This window comes from Diorhabda carinulata, chromosome 2, assembly GCF_026250575.1.
Source record: "Diorhabda carinulata isolate Delta chromosome 2, icDioCari1.1, whole genome shotgun sequence".
In the NCBI taxonomy this organism is placed as follows: Eukaryota; Metazoa; Arthropoda; class Insecta; order Coleoptera; family Chrysomelidae; genus Diorhabda; species Diorhabda carinulata.
Genome location: NC_079461.1, coordinates 20,627,852 through 20,646,340, shown reverse-complemented (window position 1 = coordinate 20,646,340; position 18,489 = coordinate 20,627,852). Strand labels below are relative to the sequence as shown.

At 30.2% G+C, this 18,489-nt stretch overlaps 3 protein-coding genes across 3 annotated transcripts; 1 reads left to right on the top strand and 2 right to left on the bottom strand.

Annotated features, from left to right (window-relative positions):
• Positions 1 to 5,911: 5,911 nt before the first annotated feature.
• LOC130904093 (poly(A) polymerase type 3) lies at positions 5,912 to 10,842 on the bottom strand. The gene is made up of 8 exons (XM_057816651.1): positions 10,220 to 10,842; positions 9,130 to 9,252; positions 8,809 to 9,064; positions 8,542 to 8,753; positions 8,187 to 8,484; positions 7,359 to 7,581; positions 6,649 to 6,856; positions 5,912 to 6,584 (listed from the first exon to the last, which is right to left on the bottom strand). The coding sequence occupies exons 1-8, from the start codon at positions 10,559 to 10,561 to the stop codon at positions 6,417 to 6,419; spliced, it is 1,830 nt and encodes a 609-aa protein (XP_057672634.1). The 5' UTR covers positions 10,562 to 10,842; the 3' UTR covers positions 5,912 to 6,416.
• A 313-nt stretch (positions 10,843 to 11,155) lies between these two features.
• LOC130904092 (uncharacterized) lies at positions 11,156 to 12,089 on the top strand. The gene is made up of 2 exons (XM_057816650.1): positions 11,156 to 11,728; positions 11,784 to 12,089. The coding sequence occupies exons 1-2, from the start codon at positions 11,308 to 11,310 to the stop codon at positions 12,035 to 12,037; spliced, it is 675 nt and encodes a 224-aa protein (XP_057672633.1). The 5' UTR covers positions 11,156 to 11,307; the 3' UTR covers positions 12,038 to 12,089.
• Positions 12,090 to 12,925: 836 nt separating this feature from the next.
• On the bottom strand, positions 12,926 to 18,489 carry LOC130903894 (bifunctional 3'-phosphoadenosine 5'-phosphosulfate synthase 1). Its single transcript, XM_057816258.1, has 7 exons — positions 18,309 to 18,489; positions 17,828 to 18,049; positions 17,099 to 17,733; positions 15,360 to 15,693; positions 15,056 to 15,283; positions 14,695 to 14,997; positions 12,926 to 14,250 (listed from the first exon to the last, which is right to left on the bottom strand). Exons 2-7 carry the CDS (start codon positions 17,979 to 17,981, stop codon positions 14,027 to 14,029), a joined length of 1,878 nt encoding a protein of 625 aa, XP_057672241.1. The 5' UTR covers positions 17,982 to 18,049; positions 18,309 to 18,489; the 3' UTR covers positions 12,926 to 14,026.

The following is an 18,489-nucleotide window of genomic DNA, read 5'->3' as shown; positions in this document are numbered from 1 at the left end:
TTTTTTCTTAAAATTATGTCAAAAATGATTTAATTTCGATATTTATTTTTTAATGACGCTTTTATCTCATTGAAATCCGTCCAAGTCCTACAAATAGAATCGATTTTAGTTTAATGGGATTTAAGAAAAAATTTGCACGCATCGTTATGGAGTATATTCATGATGTATGTAAAATAAGTAAAGTACTTAATTGAATTATTAATAAAAGTGTAAAATATTACCGCAACAGTAACGTATTATCAATTACTGTGGACAACAAATACACACAATTTAAATTACAACAATAAAATGAAAATATTTTGGTTCGGAATGTTTCGAAAGGGTAAGTATTACCAAAAAGGCAGATAAATTGAGGTATTACTAGAATTATTCAAAAGAAAAAAACAAAACCAAGGTAGAAAACACAAATTTTTACAATTCTAAATTTTTTTTTATTAATACTATTTATGAAATATTTTTTCAAGAGATGAATTTTTTGGTCGCACCTCGTTTTCTACATTTGTTAATACCGTTTCTACCTCTGTACTACTTTAAAATAGAACTCGTAATAATAGGACATTTTTTGGGGTAAAATAATTGCATTTAGCTACGAGGGGTGATCCCGAAGTTTCTAAATTTGTAATACAACTCGTATTTATCAAAAAAAAAGGAAATTATACGGTTAGAATGTTTTATATTCCGTATTATGTAATTTTGAAATAATTGCAGTTGTGAAATGAGGAATTTAGTAAACCCGACTTTCTACTCAAAAGAATTTTTTAATTATCCCTCGTATTTCTTACTTTTTTGAACCATTGAAAAATATATTTGAAAACAATAGACAGTTTAAAAAAACATTTGCTCCTAGATTTCAATAAGAAAGTTGGTATAATAGATCAAAAGAATTTTTTCATTGCACCTCGTATTTCCTACTTCCATAAAGACCTTTTTAAACAACGTAAAAATATGTTTGGAAAAGACAATCGACAAATTTTTTTGACAAAATTCAACACTTTCCCCGCCAGATTTGAATACGAGGGTCGAATGATTAATTCGAAAATTAATTGTTTTGTATTAACGTTCTAGATTCTTTTTTCAATTGTTACCCAACTGAAATTGTCGCAAATGACGAAAATAAGACTACGGAATATTATTTGTTCCAAGAAAAGCGAAAAAATGTGCATAAGAGTATGAAAAAAATTTGTTTTCAAGCAAAGAATTTTTCAATTGCACCTCGTATTATCTCCCTTCCTTGTAAAGATTCCAATCTATTTGAAATACTAATAAATGAATTTTTTTTTTCGAAAAACGAACAATTTTTTGAAAACATCCAGCATTTAGCTACTAGATTTGAATACGGGGTTGAATAGTTATTTTAATGAGGTTATAATTGTAATTCGAATGTAAATATTGTACAAAAAATAGAATTTCGAAATATTTACCATTTCAAAATTAGTTATTGCAGTACCAGAATGTTACACGACCCACGAAATATATATATATATATATATATATATATATATATATATATATATATATATAAACTTCTATCATTGTTGCGTCCATAAACATCCCAAACACATACACTATTGCTTCCTTCGAATTATTGCGTCCGAATATCGGACGCAACAATGTCAATCCATGTTTTTGTGGATTTTTGCCAACGTTTGTGAAAAATATTAACAAGAACAGTCAACAAAGGTTCCTACATTTCTATTTCTTTATAAAACTCAACGTCATCTAGTGATCTCTCTATGATTTTATTGGATTTTCTATTTGGAATTGGACGCAATAATATTACTAATATGGATGAAAATGTATATTGTTAGTTCATTGATTTTCCGGCAGAGTACCAAATATTGTATACACACTTAAGTATATATTTTAGAAACGTAATATGTTGTTGCGTCCGAGATATGGCAACACTGCTCTCTATTTTTAGACCCAAAATATTGTGTTTTAACGTTTCTTGTGCTTGTGAGATCGTGTTATTCTAAGACATTGTTGCTTCCAGTGTGCTAATATGACAAGGCGCATTGATAAAATATTCAGTAACTTGAGTTTTGATACTGAAGAAGGTAAGTATTTTTATAATATATATGAAATTATTACATTCGTGATTTTCTTATGACTTTTGTCTTTATAAAAATTTTCAGTTACCTCCAATTACTAATAATTATTGGTATTGTCACTCATTGTCTTTTAGTGAGTAAAAGTGATAGTTTTGAAATTTTGCAATTTAATTTAATTTTGTAGCTACTGAAAAACATGTTGTCATGTGTTAATTTTTCTACAAATATTTTTCAAATTCAAAATAGGTAAAACGCCTTCTCCTTCATTTTGTATTTTGTATTCCCAAACAAAACTAATAATTTCTCCATTATTCAAACGTTTTTTTGCTTTTTATATTTTAGTCAGAACTGAATATTACCTCAAACAAAATATTTGAATATGATAAAATTCAAATGAATACAGAGTCATCTCCATGTACACCGGAAGATCCTTTTAATGCTTCGTCAAGTGAAGATTCTCTATATTGTCCTAGTAGTGACGAAGTAAGTAAAATTTTTTTTCCATTTTCATTAAATTGTGAATATAGGTTTTGGATCTTGCCTGTGAGTAGATAAATATCCAGGCCCATACTGATTTCCCGGAAAACGTTTACTTTGTGTTGGGATATGAAAGCGTCGAATTCTACTTTGTTAAGGGGTTTTAGAAAAACTAGTATTACTTTTGTTCTTAGTGATTATAAAAAATTGCAGAAATAGTCGATCGAAATTGCGGTGAGGGATCGAAGATAATACCTTGTATATTATACATGGCATATTCTTGTTTTATAGTACTTTTGTCTGGTAAGAGAATTAGCATACAGCTCGTTCGGCAAACTTCCAGACGCGTACTATAAAACACTTATTATGGCACTAAGAACTTAAATAGCTATTCACTAAATTCTTTCTAGTTTTAGAAATTCTTATACATTTATCACCTAATTGGTTCACGAGATAATTCACGTTACATTTTTTTCGCAGGATAGCTGCTCAGATGTTGATGAGAATCCAGCACCGAAGAAGACTAAGAAACCTAATAACAAAAGCTCAACCCAGATGAAGATTACTACTGATTATGTTAATTCGCCCTCTATTGGTGTGTATGATACAGCTAAAGATAACGAATACGATTTAAATGTACCGAATACTTTAAGCAGTAGACAGTTGATTACTACTAAAACGATGGATAAAGACCAAGATTTATGTAACAATTCAAGGTTACCGAGTACTTTAAGTTGTACAAAACCAATTAAAACACCATATAAGAGAAAACCGGATCATTGTTATTATTGCGAAACTAAGGTTCTAAATTTCGGCCGCCATGTGATACGGAACCATTCAAACGAAATAGATGTAGCAAGAATTTTAGCAAAGCCCGTTAAAAGTAAAGAAAGAAAAGAGCTATCCAATGACCTTAGAAGAAAGGGAAATTATTTGGCCGACGGTGGCACTTGTTTTAAGCCTGTTAGGGAGGGTTATGTACCAGAGAGAGATAAAGTACCTTGTAACAACTGTTTAGGGTATTTTTCCTCGAAACTTTTATACAGACATAAGAAAAAATGTGTAAAGAGAGATTCTGGTAGCTCTCAAAATAGCAAACAGTTAAAACTATTCCATAATGCCAAAGTAGATCAACGACTGAAAGAGGAATTCCCGCATATGAGAGCGGACAAGTTGTCTTTGGAAGCTCAAAAAGATCCACTTATTTGCGAGTTCGGAGCTAAGTACTTAAAAACGCACCGTGAAAAACATTTTATTTACGTAACATCACGCAAAATGAGAGAACTTTCTAAAATCCTTTTGGAAATAAGAAAGTTGGATCCATCCATAACCACATTTATTTCAGCTTTGAAGCCAAAGTATTTCGACATTTTCGTGGAAGCCACAAAACGAATTGCTAAATATGATTCGGAACGAGATGTTTATCTGTCTCCAACTTTCGCCATGAATATTGTTACGTCTTTGAAACAGTGTTGCGATATTTACACTAAAAATAAAGGTACCACTTTATCTACTGCGGAAATAGAGGCGGACTTGAAAACGTTGATTCGTCTTTTTGAAACTAATTGGAGTTGTGAGATTTCTTCACATGCCAGTTACAACCTTAATCTTAACAAATGGAACAAAGTAACCATTGTACCTCTTGCCAGTGATTTGCGTTTATTAAGGAATCATCTCATTGACTTATCTGGAGAATCTTTAAGAGTCCTAATTAAAGGAGCTGAGGATATGAAATATATCATAGAAGATGATATCGACCATCAGCAATATCAAAAAAAGTCTGATACAATTCAAGCATTTAATAATCTGACATACAAGACAATATCAAAAAAATGTTAGAAGTTAGACACCATTTTGTGACCATAAATAACCCATATCTTTTCGCAATGGCGAATTCAAATTCACATTTGATAGGTTATAAAGTGTTAGCCAAACATGCTAAATTATGTTGAGCACAAAACCCATCATCAATTACGTCAACCCGACTGCGCAAACATCTTGCAACTTTATCGCAATTATTCAACTTATCAGATGGGGAAATAGAACAGTTGGCGACATTTATGGGACACACAAGTGGTGTTCACAGAAATTCCTATCGACTACCCGATGATGTTTATCAAACGACGAAGATATCTAAACTGTTGATGGTAATGGAAAAAGGCGGAGCAGATCAATATAAAGGAAAATCTATTGATGAAATAAACATTGATATGGAAAAAAATCTTCTAAGTGACCGAGACTCTGATAATGATAGTGACGAGGATGAAAATCCAATAATAAGGGAACTGTTAGATACGTCAAAGCCATCTGCTCAAGATTTTGTTCCAACAAACAACGTTGATGGGAAACCTGTTGCAGGGACTAAAAAGAAAAAAACTCGTAAACTGGTTCCTTGGACAGATGACCAAAAAAAAGTCACACTAAACTATTTTAAAGATCATATTAAAACTAAGAAGCCCCCTAAAAGATTCGAATGTGAAGATCTGAAAACAAAATATGAAAAAATTCTAAACAAAGATTGGCTAAAAATCAAAGTATTTGTTCAAAATTATTATACTAAAAGCAGAAAATAGAGTTGATAGTGCATATAAAGGATTTCTATTATATTTTAAAAAATCAATAAAACTGGTATAAATTTAGCTTCATGATTTATTTGTACTGTTCCCTTTCTGTCCCTAGCTATTGTCTCAATTTCTGTTTTCTCTTTATCAATATCCATATTTTCGATTTGGTCAATCCATTTCCTCCCGGCTATTCTCTTTAAAATACGATTAAAAAGTTGGTAACAATTGACTTTGCACGATTTATGGTTATTGTTGGATTGCGATGTTTCACAAGTATAGTTATCACTTTCCTCTGGAGGTATATTTTAGAGGCATACCTGATCAATCCCCACATGCTTTCCATTTTTTTGAGTCGGAAAAAGTGTATACCAGTAGCTAATTATTAGAGTTATTGCGTATTTTACATTGTCTTTTCCATATTCTTAAAATCAGAGATATATTTCTACAAGGAAACTCTTTTAAGATTATATACATTTCATGTGATATTTAATGATAGTATATTATTGCGTCCTGGCGGTTTGACAACACCGCACGGATGCAGCAATGTATGGTGTAGTCATTATATGGAGCTGACAAAGTTACTTGTTATAAGGAAGCAGCATTGTTGTAGAATGAATGAAAATTTGTATATTTGAAAATTGTGAATATCAATTATCTACATATAGTCCTATCCATCTACTTCATTGGTAAACCAGTATACACAATAAGATCATGGTTAACTCTTGGTTTTCTTGAGGACGCAACAGTGTATGACTTTTGTACGGACGTAATAATGTTTATATTTATATATATATATATATATATATATATATATATATATTCAATAAAAGTGTTTGTAAATTGCGCCTCGTATATTCTACTTTCCTAAAGACCATTCCAACCTCTTTGAAACATTAAAAAATACAAAAATAAATATTTTTTTCTAAAAAAATACACAATTTAAAAAAAATTAATCAAACAAGCCACACTGATCCTTTTTTATACATAAATTATTTACATGGAAAAAGTATGTGGAGGACACGTTCACGCACATTCACAATTTAAACAACACCTGAAGAGGAATCCTCAAAAAAAAAAAAAATAAGTAATTGCACCATTTGCGATAATATTTTACCACCAAGTTAGTTTCCGGTTTTTTATTTTTTGGTTTCGTTTGGATTTTTTTGTAATACGTACGTGAACATCACGAACAGGTTCTTTTGCGAAGACAACCTAGAACGACACTGGAAAAAAATTACCTCAAAATATAGCTGGTTAAATACGGGGGTCGAATTAATAATCATCCCCAAATAACTTACCACGAATTTCAATTCAAAAAAACCAGTCACGTACACACGGCTTCTGATACGTTTGCGGGTGTTGTGGTAGTTGAAGACACGTGGATTGGGGTAGTAGAGGGAGATTTCGCACTGCTTACATTAATATCTGAATCCGCTAAACTTAAATTACTGCTAGAATCTATGTTTATTGACTCCTTGGAACTATCGTCAAACTACAAAATATTTTTAATTATATGAAAAAATTATATTAAATTATTAAAAAGCAAAAAAACGCACCTGTTGGGGTCTCATTTCATCCGATAACCTCGTTTTCTTATTCGGATTCGAATTTTTATTTTCTGGTACCGCTTCAGATGACGTCCTCTTTCTATTAATTTCTGGCGTTGTACCATTCTTCGTTATACTGTTTTTCCTTTCTTTTTTCAATAAAGAAGGTGAAAGATATTGAGATAATTGTTTCCTTTTAACGTGCCGGGCGTCCAATCTTGAATATTAAATGTTAACAATAAAGAAAACAAGATAAATAATATTTTAAACAAAATAAAGTTGAGCTACAAAAATAAGTGCGACATCTGCCACAATATCATCAAACGCTTCACATATAGTGTACTTAGGGCTTGCTCTACATGAACACCACCACCAGGATCCTGTTCGAACTCCTTTCAGGCAAAAGTAGTCCAAGATGTGTGGAAATTCATGTTAAGAAATTATTATAGCGATAGACCGAATAAGTTTATCTGGAAGTCATTTAAGAAGCTCAATTAACCAGGAAAGAACAATCAGGATTTTTTGATTCAGGTGTAGGATCATTTAGGAGTCAAGGGAATGGAGAAGGTCAATATCCTTGCTAGAAAAGCTCTTTACCAACTGTGGAGTACAAGAATGCAGAAAGAGTATCTATTACATCTGGTTTCCTTTTTTGTTCCATTCATAGATTCAGGAAAGTCTTGGTGGTGGTTTCCATTGGATAACTGTTAGGTACTTACCTCAACCCTTCTTTCCACATATTTATTGCCGCTGCGTGATTGCTGACTTGTTCTGTAAACCAAAATATGTCTCTAGTTAAATCTACTTGAAGGTTTTCCGCTTTGGAAAATTCGAGTCCAATGAACCACATGGAACCTACTGTGTTTGGTTCCGGTTCAATCATGGAATAACTTTGAGGATTTATGTGAGCCAACATTATGAAAGGGTTCCTTTCTAAATTACCTGTAAAAAATTTTTGACTTCCTTAACTATTTTGAAAACTTACCTTAAAACTAGCGATAAAAAATAAAATGAAAAAAATAATGCCAAGTGAGTATCTGATTAACAAATGATCCCTCTTAAATCAAAAAAGCAGAAATTTTTAACTATTACTTGGTTGTTGATATTAGAGAAAAAAAATTACCAGGAGGAATTAGAATGAATGAAGAGGACTGGAGAATCCGAAATAATAGAGAAATCGATGAAATACTTGACAATGAAACCATTGTCTGATTTATTAAAGCCCAGAGGTTGTGATTCAAAGAATCATAAATGCCGAAATATAGAGCATTTGAAAAAAAGGCGGACCCCTATCAGATCAAGTTAACGAAGACTTACAAACAATGGATGTGAAAAAGTGGGGAAGAACAGATTAGTTTGGAATCGAAGAGATCAAGACTCACACAGAGCTGTACTACCAATTAATATTTTGTCTATATTAAAAAAACATTAAAAACAACCTTTTAGACAGGATTTGATTAATCTATAAAATATTTTTAGGACATGATTCACTAAATATTATACAATATATGGTAAATTATCAATTTTTTAAACAGGTAAGTACTTACCAACAAGTAATCTTGCCTTGCTCTCAACTAACCCACACCATTCCAAATGGTCATCTGCATTATTCGCCTTGACTAACAAAACAAGAAAATGTTTGTATTTAGTGAAAAATGGTGGTTGTTCGAATAATTTATCCCAATTTGCTTTTCCTAACATAATTTCTTCCGTAATAGTGAGACCTTGTTTGAATTCGTTTACCATAATATGTCTTGTAGATTGAGAGACGTTAAAAGTTGAATTTTGTTGTGGATAAGCAGGCGTTATGATGGGCATCAAGTGGTACCTATCTTGAATATTTATCTATAAAAAAAAATTAGAAACAAACATAAATAATTATCTGGATTATTCTAAACTTACCCTTGGATCCCACACAACAAATCCTAGGTTCACATTTGAGGGTTGTTTAAGCAAGACAGGTTGTGGCCACTTCCATTTGGAAAAAATTAGAAAAAATTTATGCACTAAAGTCGAAGGAGCTGCATTTGGATACAACTGACAAGTTCTAGCAACTAACATTGCCCATGATACACCTCCGAGGTATCCTAATGCATTACTGTATATTCCATGACCTAAAAATAAAATTATATTAATTATAATAACAATAATATTTGTATTTGACGTTACGTTTAGCCCAAAGTTTGATTGCTCTCAAAGTCAGTCTAAAATTTTCAATATTAGGTACCAGACTTAAAATTTCATCGGTGACTCTACAACCGTTCAAACTTCTAACACACTTAGCATCCAAATGTTTTAACAACATATCATCTTTCAAATCCATAGAGTCAGGTATTTCTTTTAGTAATAATTGCGCGAAAAGCATATCAATTTCTATGCCATCAAAATTCATCTTTATTACAGGTACGTAAGCTTCTTCTACTGCCTAAAAAAATATTGAAGATTTAATATAAATTATTTGAAGCAATAAGTTTATCTTCCTTTGCTCACCCTGAGATCTGTAACTTCTGGTTGTTCTTTCAATAATTGATAGAAAGAAGTGAAGAAATCTGATCGATAAATATGTCTAGGTGCTACACAAAGTGCATCTATATCAGTTCCTTTGCTGTGTACCTAAAATGATATGGACACGTGGAAATGTATTGTATGACAAAAACTAGAAGAGAGATTGAGAAATTATAATAGACATTAAAATAAAAATAAATCTTCAAAAAGCTCCCGGATTTGTTCTCATTACTGGTAAAGTCCTAAAACAACTACCAAGAAAAGCAATTGTTAAGCTGACACATCTAATTAATACATCTTTTAAGGTAAAATATGTGCCATTGATAGTATATATGTAAAAAAAATCTTTAAAAACATATTATAGAAAATAATACCTCCCAGCTTGTCAATAACATTACTCCTCATTCCTAGACATAAAAACTTCTTATAGAAGTCTCTTTTTAAGGTCTTAAAGGTTTTTATCTTTCCTAACAATGGTTTACTCTTAACAATAATCATAACACACTAAGAAAACTACATACTCGAACACACAGTAGTATAAATTATAAATAAACTGAACACTTTAATATTTCTACAGTAACTCACAATTGCACTGTCTGAACCAAATTATCATCTTCAGGAATGAAAGGTTTACCTTGTTGATAACTTTGTTATCAAAAGTCTATTGGTAACAAGTAGTGTGTTAAGTATGAATATATAAAATGGTTTCAGTAATTTTCCAAGCATATACAAAAAAAAATGTCCTGGATGGTTGGCTATAACAAATTCTAATTTGTTTCAACTCAAAGAATATTAGAAATTAATTTATACAAAACATTAAAGCTAAACATCATTTTTGTTAAATTTTAACATCGAAATGTTTTAAAACTTCTGAAAATTAGCAAAACAATCTAGATATTATAAATCAAATGTTTGCAGAATAAAAAAAATATAAAAAATTGATGTTTCATATATTATTTTTATTTTCAAAGAAAAACAATATATATAAATGAAAACATAAATAGAAATATAGATATTGTTGTAATTTTATGAGGAATGGATAAAAAACAAAAAAAATGGCACTTAAATTACTTACTCCCAATCTATAACTTCCAAATGTATAAACTTTTCCTCCTACATTCTCTGCAACAATTTCAGGCATATTATTTTTAAGAGATACTTCTTTAATCCACCTTTTAACTAAGATATATAGTTTTCCTAGGATATGCATCCTTTTATTCAATTCTTGTTTACTTTCGAATACATCAAAAGGTTTTAAAGCTTCTATAAGTTCTTCAGTTTTGATTAAATCTGCTGGTTTAGGATAAGCAGTTGATATCGCTGAAGTCATTCCAAGAGTTGTTATTTTTTCGTTGTTCTTATCCGTGTTATTTTCTTTATTATAAGTTCTAATGTGCACTGCTTGCGTCTTCCACATTTTGATTCAGTTGCTTTAAGTATAGTAAATATATATTTATTATTCTTCAACAATACCCAAAACAAAGACAAAAATTTGTTGGACTCGTATTAATATAAAATTATTATTATTATTTACACTTCACAACAGAGCACAGATAGTTACAGACGAATTAATTTGTGACTAACTTATTTCTTATTGAAGATCTGTTGAAGAACATTATTAAAAAAAAAATAATGATAACGTGATGTTCAACAAAACTGTCATTGACATACGTTTTCACAAATGAGTACAAAATGACTGATGACGTTTAATGACAAGTCAATATCAAACAGAAACTAAAGTCTCCTTGTTATCACAGTTTCTAGCCTAGCGCTTTCAGCGGACGCTTGATGAATTAATTTCCTAGGGAGAAAATTTAATTTATATATTTAATATTGTGTGCCTATGGTCAATATGAATTTGTTAACTGATTATTATTTCAATAATACCAATATATATTAAATAAAACGAACAGCGATAAATGCTCTATATTTGTATATCCATGAACAATCTATGATTGTTTTCTATGATGTGTGGAATTTCACCAACTGTCAGAGAGGTTATTTCATAAGTGTCAAATCTGAAACTAAAAATATTTTTTTAACTGTTATTTTTGTAAGGATATTCAAACAATATTTTAGGTGTTTTAATATTGGCGTAAAACAAAGTTTATTTTCCATTTTAATTCATAATTTTGTTATACTTTGATTCTCGAATGTAAAAAAATGTTAGAAAATACAAAATTGTTCGGTTTGACAATTTTAGCTTTAATACCTTGGAAAATTTTATATAATAAGTACAAAACGAATCAATTGAAGTATGAAAAGCAATTACTTTTTCACGAAAGACATAATTGCGTAGTGATGTACACTAATATTAAAGGTATGAGTGGTTGGCCTCCTTATAAAGATCAAATAGTTGCAAACATTAAAGAGAAAAATTGTTTAGATCCTTTATATGAACCAATAATTTATTTCATAAATACAGCGGATAAAAGTTTAGATATATCATATATGATTATTGCAATTCAAAAAGTTTACAATACTATTATTGAAGCCTGCAAAAGGGGTGTCAAAATAAGGTTACTAATGAATTTTGAGGAATCCAAAAATAATTTAATCCCAGTGCAAGACTGTATAAAGGAAGGTTCGTAATCCTAAACTTGATTTCTAAACAATTATTTTATACTATTTTTTGTTAGGGGTTTCAGTACAGTTATATCATAATAGAAATCAGAATTGTGTGAGTATAATGCATTATAAATATATGGTGAAAGATTATGAGGAAGGTAAAAGTGGATATATAGTAAATGGTTCTATGAATTTAACAAGTAACGCTTTTCTGGAAAATTATGAAAATCTGATGTTTAGTACAGATTCATATCTTGTGAAATCATTACATGACAATTTCGAAGATTGTTGGAAATATATTCAAACAGAAAACAAAAATTTTTAACTGAACTCACTACAGTGGATTACAATTTATTATGAGTTTATTGTAATTTAAATAAAAGTGTAATATTTCGGTATTAAGTTTATTTCATCCTACCTCTAATGTTTAGTAGAAAAAATATAGAAATAATATTAAAAATAGAGAGAGCTTGTTTAAGTAGGCGCGTACTGTTGATAAAGAGAGATAAAATATCTGCGTACCACTCTCTACTCTGTTTTTGATTGGATCACCATGGCGTCAGAGTTTCGAGTTGTGGGAACAGCAAGATTGTATTAGAATGGTTAAAAAAAAATTGAAAATTATAACCTTTAAAATTATAGGTAGTGACATTAATAGTGTATTTCTATTAAATAATCATGTCAAAGTCAAACTAAATCTCCATACTAGAATCTTCTTTTTTGTTTGTTTTTCGGCCTCTACCTTAATAGTATTTGGAAGTTCTCACATTCAGTTCGCAATTTTGACATTTGAAGTGACGATTGCAGCAAATAAACAAATCAATGTTTGTATAGCAGGAGAAATAACATTATAACAGTTGTCAACCATGGTATTGGTCTTCGATGTTGATAGCGGTGTTGTCAAAATAAAGTAACTGCGTCTAAGTTAACTGTATTTAGTTTTCAAATTGCAGTTAATTTGAATAGTTCAAATTTGTATGTTCAATGAATGTAATTGAAAAGGTTTGTAATTGCAAAGTTTCAAAATACTATTTTCCAAGAATTGAATATTCTCCATTTACGAGAAAAACAATGTGATTGGAGAATGCAGTAGGTAATATATCACCTTAATCCATAGTGACAAATAGGTATTTATAAGGATTTGAGGTGATAATCTTAGGTAAAGGTTAAAATAAAATACATTTTTTCTATATAATAAAATATATTTAAAACATAACATACACATCTGTATAAATGTATGAAATGATAGAATATTTAATAATACTGTAAAATCTAAATTAAGTGTAAATAACATTGCACATACAAATATATTGACTGTATAATCTTTTCTAATTTGTTCAAAAATCAAAATAAATAAAAAATCTCACAACAGATTTCTGATAAACATCATACAACGCAGTGAAAAGCACTTTTCATAATTATAATCGTATATAGGGTGATTTAAACAAAATATCAACTCAAAATCTATTTCGCTCAATTCATATACGGATTGCTGTATTTTCTTGTAATCGTCCAGTATTTTTTCAGAAGTAAAGTCAAGGGAGATTCCAATTTTTGTGATAAATTGTCGATATATGAAGAAAATCACCATTTTTATCATATGAATAAGTTAAGAATCAATCTAATAGACATTTTATTTATTATATTAATTTTTTGTGTTATTTAATCACCTAGTACCAAAATAAGTCTCTGAAAATTTCGAATTAACATTATCAAACGCAGCGAAAAGAGATTTTCATAATTATTATCGTATACAGGGTGATTTCAAAAAAATATTAACTCAAAATCTATTCTGTTCAATTCATATACAGATTGCTGAACTTTCTTGTAGTCACACAGTATTTTCTCAGAAGTAAAGTAAAGGAAAGCGATTTTCATAATTATTATCGTATACAGAGTGTTTTTAATAAGCTGTGAAATTAAAATAAATTGTTAAAAAAAATTGACTCGTGTGATTAACACCATTGTATATGTTTGTTATTTGTAGGCTATGTCAACAAATAGATTATAACATTTATTATCTTTAGATGAAGGTGAAATTAAGGACGAACGAAATCCTGTATTTTTTAACTCCTAAACCAACATTAAAATTAACAAATAAATAGATGAAGTTGTTTGTAAAAAGTCGAATTAAACATATAATGTGAAATTATAAACAAATATGTCTATAGAAAGAACCTTGGGCCCACAATAAACAATTATTTCTAGAATAATAAATACATCGTCCAAACGAGAAATACTTTCAGGAACAGCTGCTATGATCATAAATATAAAAAAAACGTACCAACTTCGGATGTTACAAGACTTAAATTATTCAATATTTGTTTAAACGTTGGTAATACCCTGCCAGAATATCCCAAGCTTTTGGGGCCATGAAACCGTCCGGGGGATTATCACCGTTCCTGGCGAGCGTTCTCATTTTTGTACCAGATATGAATTCAAAATCTTCTTTCCTGGACGAGTCGAAGAAGTCCATTTTTTTGTTTTTTTTATCGTAAGCTGCCACTCTAAACGGTATTATTTCGAGAGAATTTAAACCTGCAAAACATTACTTCTATGATAAATCAATTGAGCCGGACTGGCTCTATTCATTGTTTACATTTCCGAGTGGACATACACTGTCATTTGGTTCCCTATTTAATGTAAACAAAGAGTAGTACCGGACTGGCTCATATGGTTCACACTACAATATTTTGCATTTAACAGGGTTTGACTCAGAGTAAGATTGTGACGTAAATTTTTTGAAAAAATTACGGGGTTTTTTAATTAGTTTTAATAATTAAATATTGATGAATTATTTATTTTAATGTATTTACATTGCGGGTTCGTACGGCCCTGTCAACAATTTCTAGACATATCACTTGAGTGAACAGGATCGGACCGGCTGGAAATCATCGTGTAACACAAATAATTTTATTATTTTCTTTAGATTAAGAAAAATTATAATAATAATATTGGGTTGATTGAAGTAACTGTGCTTACCTGGCGCCATCTTTAACACCCTACCACCGTGCGTGGGGTCATACAAATTGCCATCGAGACTGGCATCTTTTCCAGCGGGATGTGTAACACCAGCAGGATCTCTACCAACTATATAGAAATTAGCCCCAGCGTTCATTCTAGCTTTAGCATGCCATTGAACTTCTGTGGGACCAGCGTACATCATGGGACTAGGAAAAATCGCTAATACAGTCGAATTACGATCCAAAAGTCCTTCGTCTAAGACCGCTTGGTGTTGGAGGATTCTCGTAGGTAGAGGAACGTCGTCTTCTTTAATCCAACCACCTAAAAAAATATATATCTATAAATAAAAATATTAATTTCATAAATTTTTAATGTGAACCTAAAGGATGGAGTAGTAGTACTGGTTTCTTATAACCTCTTTCTTGTAGTTGCTTCTTGGTATCGGTCATTAATAGAGCGTGACCGTTGTGAATGGGATTTCTGAGTTGGAATGCAAAAACTGCATCGGCTCCCATGGATTTAAATTTCCTTCGAAGTTCATTTGGTGTTAATCTATATTGATCTAAACCGTCATTCCATTTGATCCTTTTAAAAACTTCTACATCACCTTTAACAAAAAAATACCAACAGGAATTTTAATTTAATAATTTTAAAACAAACTGCATTAAAAAATATGTACTAACCACCTATCAACCAATCTCCGGATTCATACATCATCTTTATGTAAGGATGATCCTTATGAGTAGTACCGAACTGTCTAGCTGCTCTTTCTTCTTTTCTGTAGTAGAAAAATTCCGGTTTTCTCAGAATGGCGTAGTAATCATTTTTGTATATCAATGCTACGGCTGATGAATCTTTCAATCGTTCCATATCCATAGTAGTCAGAGGCAGGATTATAGGAATGCTTTGACTAACGGGGTTGCCTTCGTTCTGAAGACAGTTGAAATGAAGAGTTTGTAGATATTGGTCTTCTCTCATGAATCCTTTTAGAGGATAAGCCCAACCTTCACTAAGAATCTTGAACAGAAAATGAATTAAGTTGGAACTTATGGAACCATTATTGATATTCATACTGAACACACTGTTTACACCAACACGTAGACAAAAACTAATGGATAAGTAATTACAATTCAAGATAAGTTAAGTCTATAACGCGAAATTAATGAATTTAAAAATATTATAATGTATAATAGTAAAAAGTATGTGAATTCAAAATTTTTTATGACATAAATGTGATAAGAATTTTATAAATTAACTTTTTTACTGAAAACAGGCAGCAGTCACACTTTTTATTTGAAATTCTTAGTAAATCCTAACCTCAATATTTAGAGCAACTATTTTCGCATGTTTTTTACAATCTTCATGTATTACGGATTTCCAATTTTTCTCGTTTGTAAATATAATATGAAATCTTATATTTTTTGACTAAATAAAAGTATAAATTCAAATAAATAGCTTAAAACCGAATATTTTGACGTGATATTTTTCGATTGAAAATTAGGGTGCTATTTGGATCTTAAGCCATAATAAATATTTTAAATCAGAAAAATTACAGTGTATTTAGGACATAGGAAGGTGAGTTTTCACCAAACCAAAATAGATATACCTAAATAAAAAATCAAAAACATGTTTTTTTTAATTTTTAACACAAATTTTGAGGTTATGTGAAAAAAGTATAAGAACAATAGTTGTAGATCTTTTGATTACCTACAACTTTACCATTTAACTTTTTACTGTAGAACTTATAGTTTTGGCGGAAATGAAAAAAAAAAACTATTTTTTACCCTTAAAAACTCACCCCCGCCCACTTCTCGAACTCGGATCGCCCGTAATTTATTTTTCCAATCATTATTTTTATATTCTGTGCCTTTTCCAATAGGTTTCATCCTACTTTAATTTTTGTTTCAAAAATTATCGACCTTGGTCTAATTATACAGTTACAGCTTGTAGTTAAACTTAATCTTCGCAGAAATAATAATCTTTATGATCTTAGTTATCAAATAAATCGATTATACGAGTTAATATTTTTTATTGGTGTCTAAATTAATTTCGTTGCCTACAGATAAAAGCTTCATATACAGGGTGGGTAACTAAAAATATCAGAAATAACATTCTACAGCTTCTGGGAAAAAATTATAATAAAAATGGACCTGGGTACTTGAAACCCTAATCACAACATACAAGCAGTAAATATTCAGATTAAAGCTTGAATATTCTTAAGCAGATTGTGATCTTAAGTAAGAACTTTCATTCTAAAGAAATGAAGTGATACAACTGCGATATGATATTAAGATGTAATTTTTTTTAGAATTTTCTTTAAAATTTGTCTCCTTTATAATTTCTAAGACACCCGAAACGTAAATTAAATTCCTAAATACAAAAAGCAGTTTATTTGCATCAAAATATTAAATTTAGTTCATACCTGTAACCACTGTAAATCTAATTCTGTAATCTTTAGCCTAGGTAAAGATTCTGCTTCTTCATAGGCACTACTTAGCCTATTTTTAGTAATGAACAATTCCGGAATGTCATCCTTATCCTCTTGAACAAAAGGGATGATTCCATTTTCCTGTAGCATTTCCACGACTTGCATTGTGGACTCATCTATGGAACAACTGACCGTCTTAACGACCAAATCAGGATTTTCTGGTTTCTCATAAGGTTGATCAATCCCTGTGAAGCCTTTTATGATTCCTTTTCGAGCTTTTTGGTACAAACCTTTGGTATCTCTTTGTTCGCATATTTCTAGTGGTGTATCGACGAATACTTCGAAAAATTTGAGGTCACTATCTTTGTGAATCCTACGTGCTACATCTCTGTCTTCAGCACTTGGGGAAATGAAGCTGCATAAACATATTTCACCGGCATCTGCAAATAGTTTAGCAACTTCAGCGACTCGACGAATGTTTTCTTCTCTGTCTTGTTTTGAAAAACCTAAATCTTTATTTAGACCTGTTCTTAAGTTATCACCGTCAAGACAATAAGACGGTATACCATGGGCTACTAAATAGGCTTCTAACTCGAATGCTATGGATGTTTTTCCGGCACCAGATAAGCCTGTAACCAAATAGTATTCAATAGGAGATGCAGTGTAGATTAAATTAAATAAATATATTAAAATATTATTGTGATATCATTTTTATATTCTTACCTGTTAACCAAACTGTACAGCCTCTAAATCCTCTAAGATGTCCTAAAATTTGTCCGCGTTTTGCTCTAGATACATGATGTTTTTGTTCAGTTACATTAGTAGCTATTTGCAAGCAAGTTTTTTGCTTTTTGTAAATATCGTCAGTAGATGCCATTATTTGATTAACTATATCTTTATTATATATAGGATTATATACTGATAAGTTATATTGCACGGCTTTCACTAAAAAGTAGGTTGAATTAATTACATCTGCTTTCCTAAATACATAAACATCTTGTCATATTTAACATTTGAACTAAAGTGATTCTTCAAAATTATTTAAAACATCAATAAAATGTTTATTATTTAAATAAATTTTTATCAAGAATAATAATTATTAAATAAATAATTAATGGCAGTATAATGTCCAAAGTATTAAAAAATTTGACAAAATTTAATCTTTATTTGTGTTCATGGTTTAATATTAATCATATAGACTTACATTTATTTGAATCACTGATACTTTTATTTTGACTATTCTACACTGGAACAATTACATTAGAATGATGTGGCTTTTATACTTATTCCTATTTTATATTAATAATAAAACATTTATTAGCATACATATCAGCAATATATTATTTACACGAGATAGTGACACTTGGATAACCTAATTGTTATCT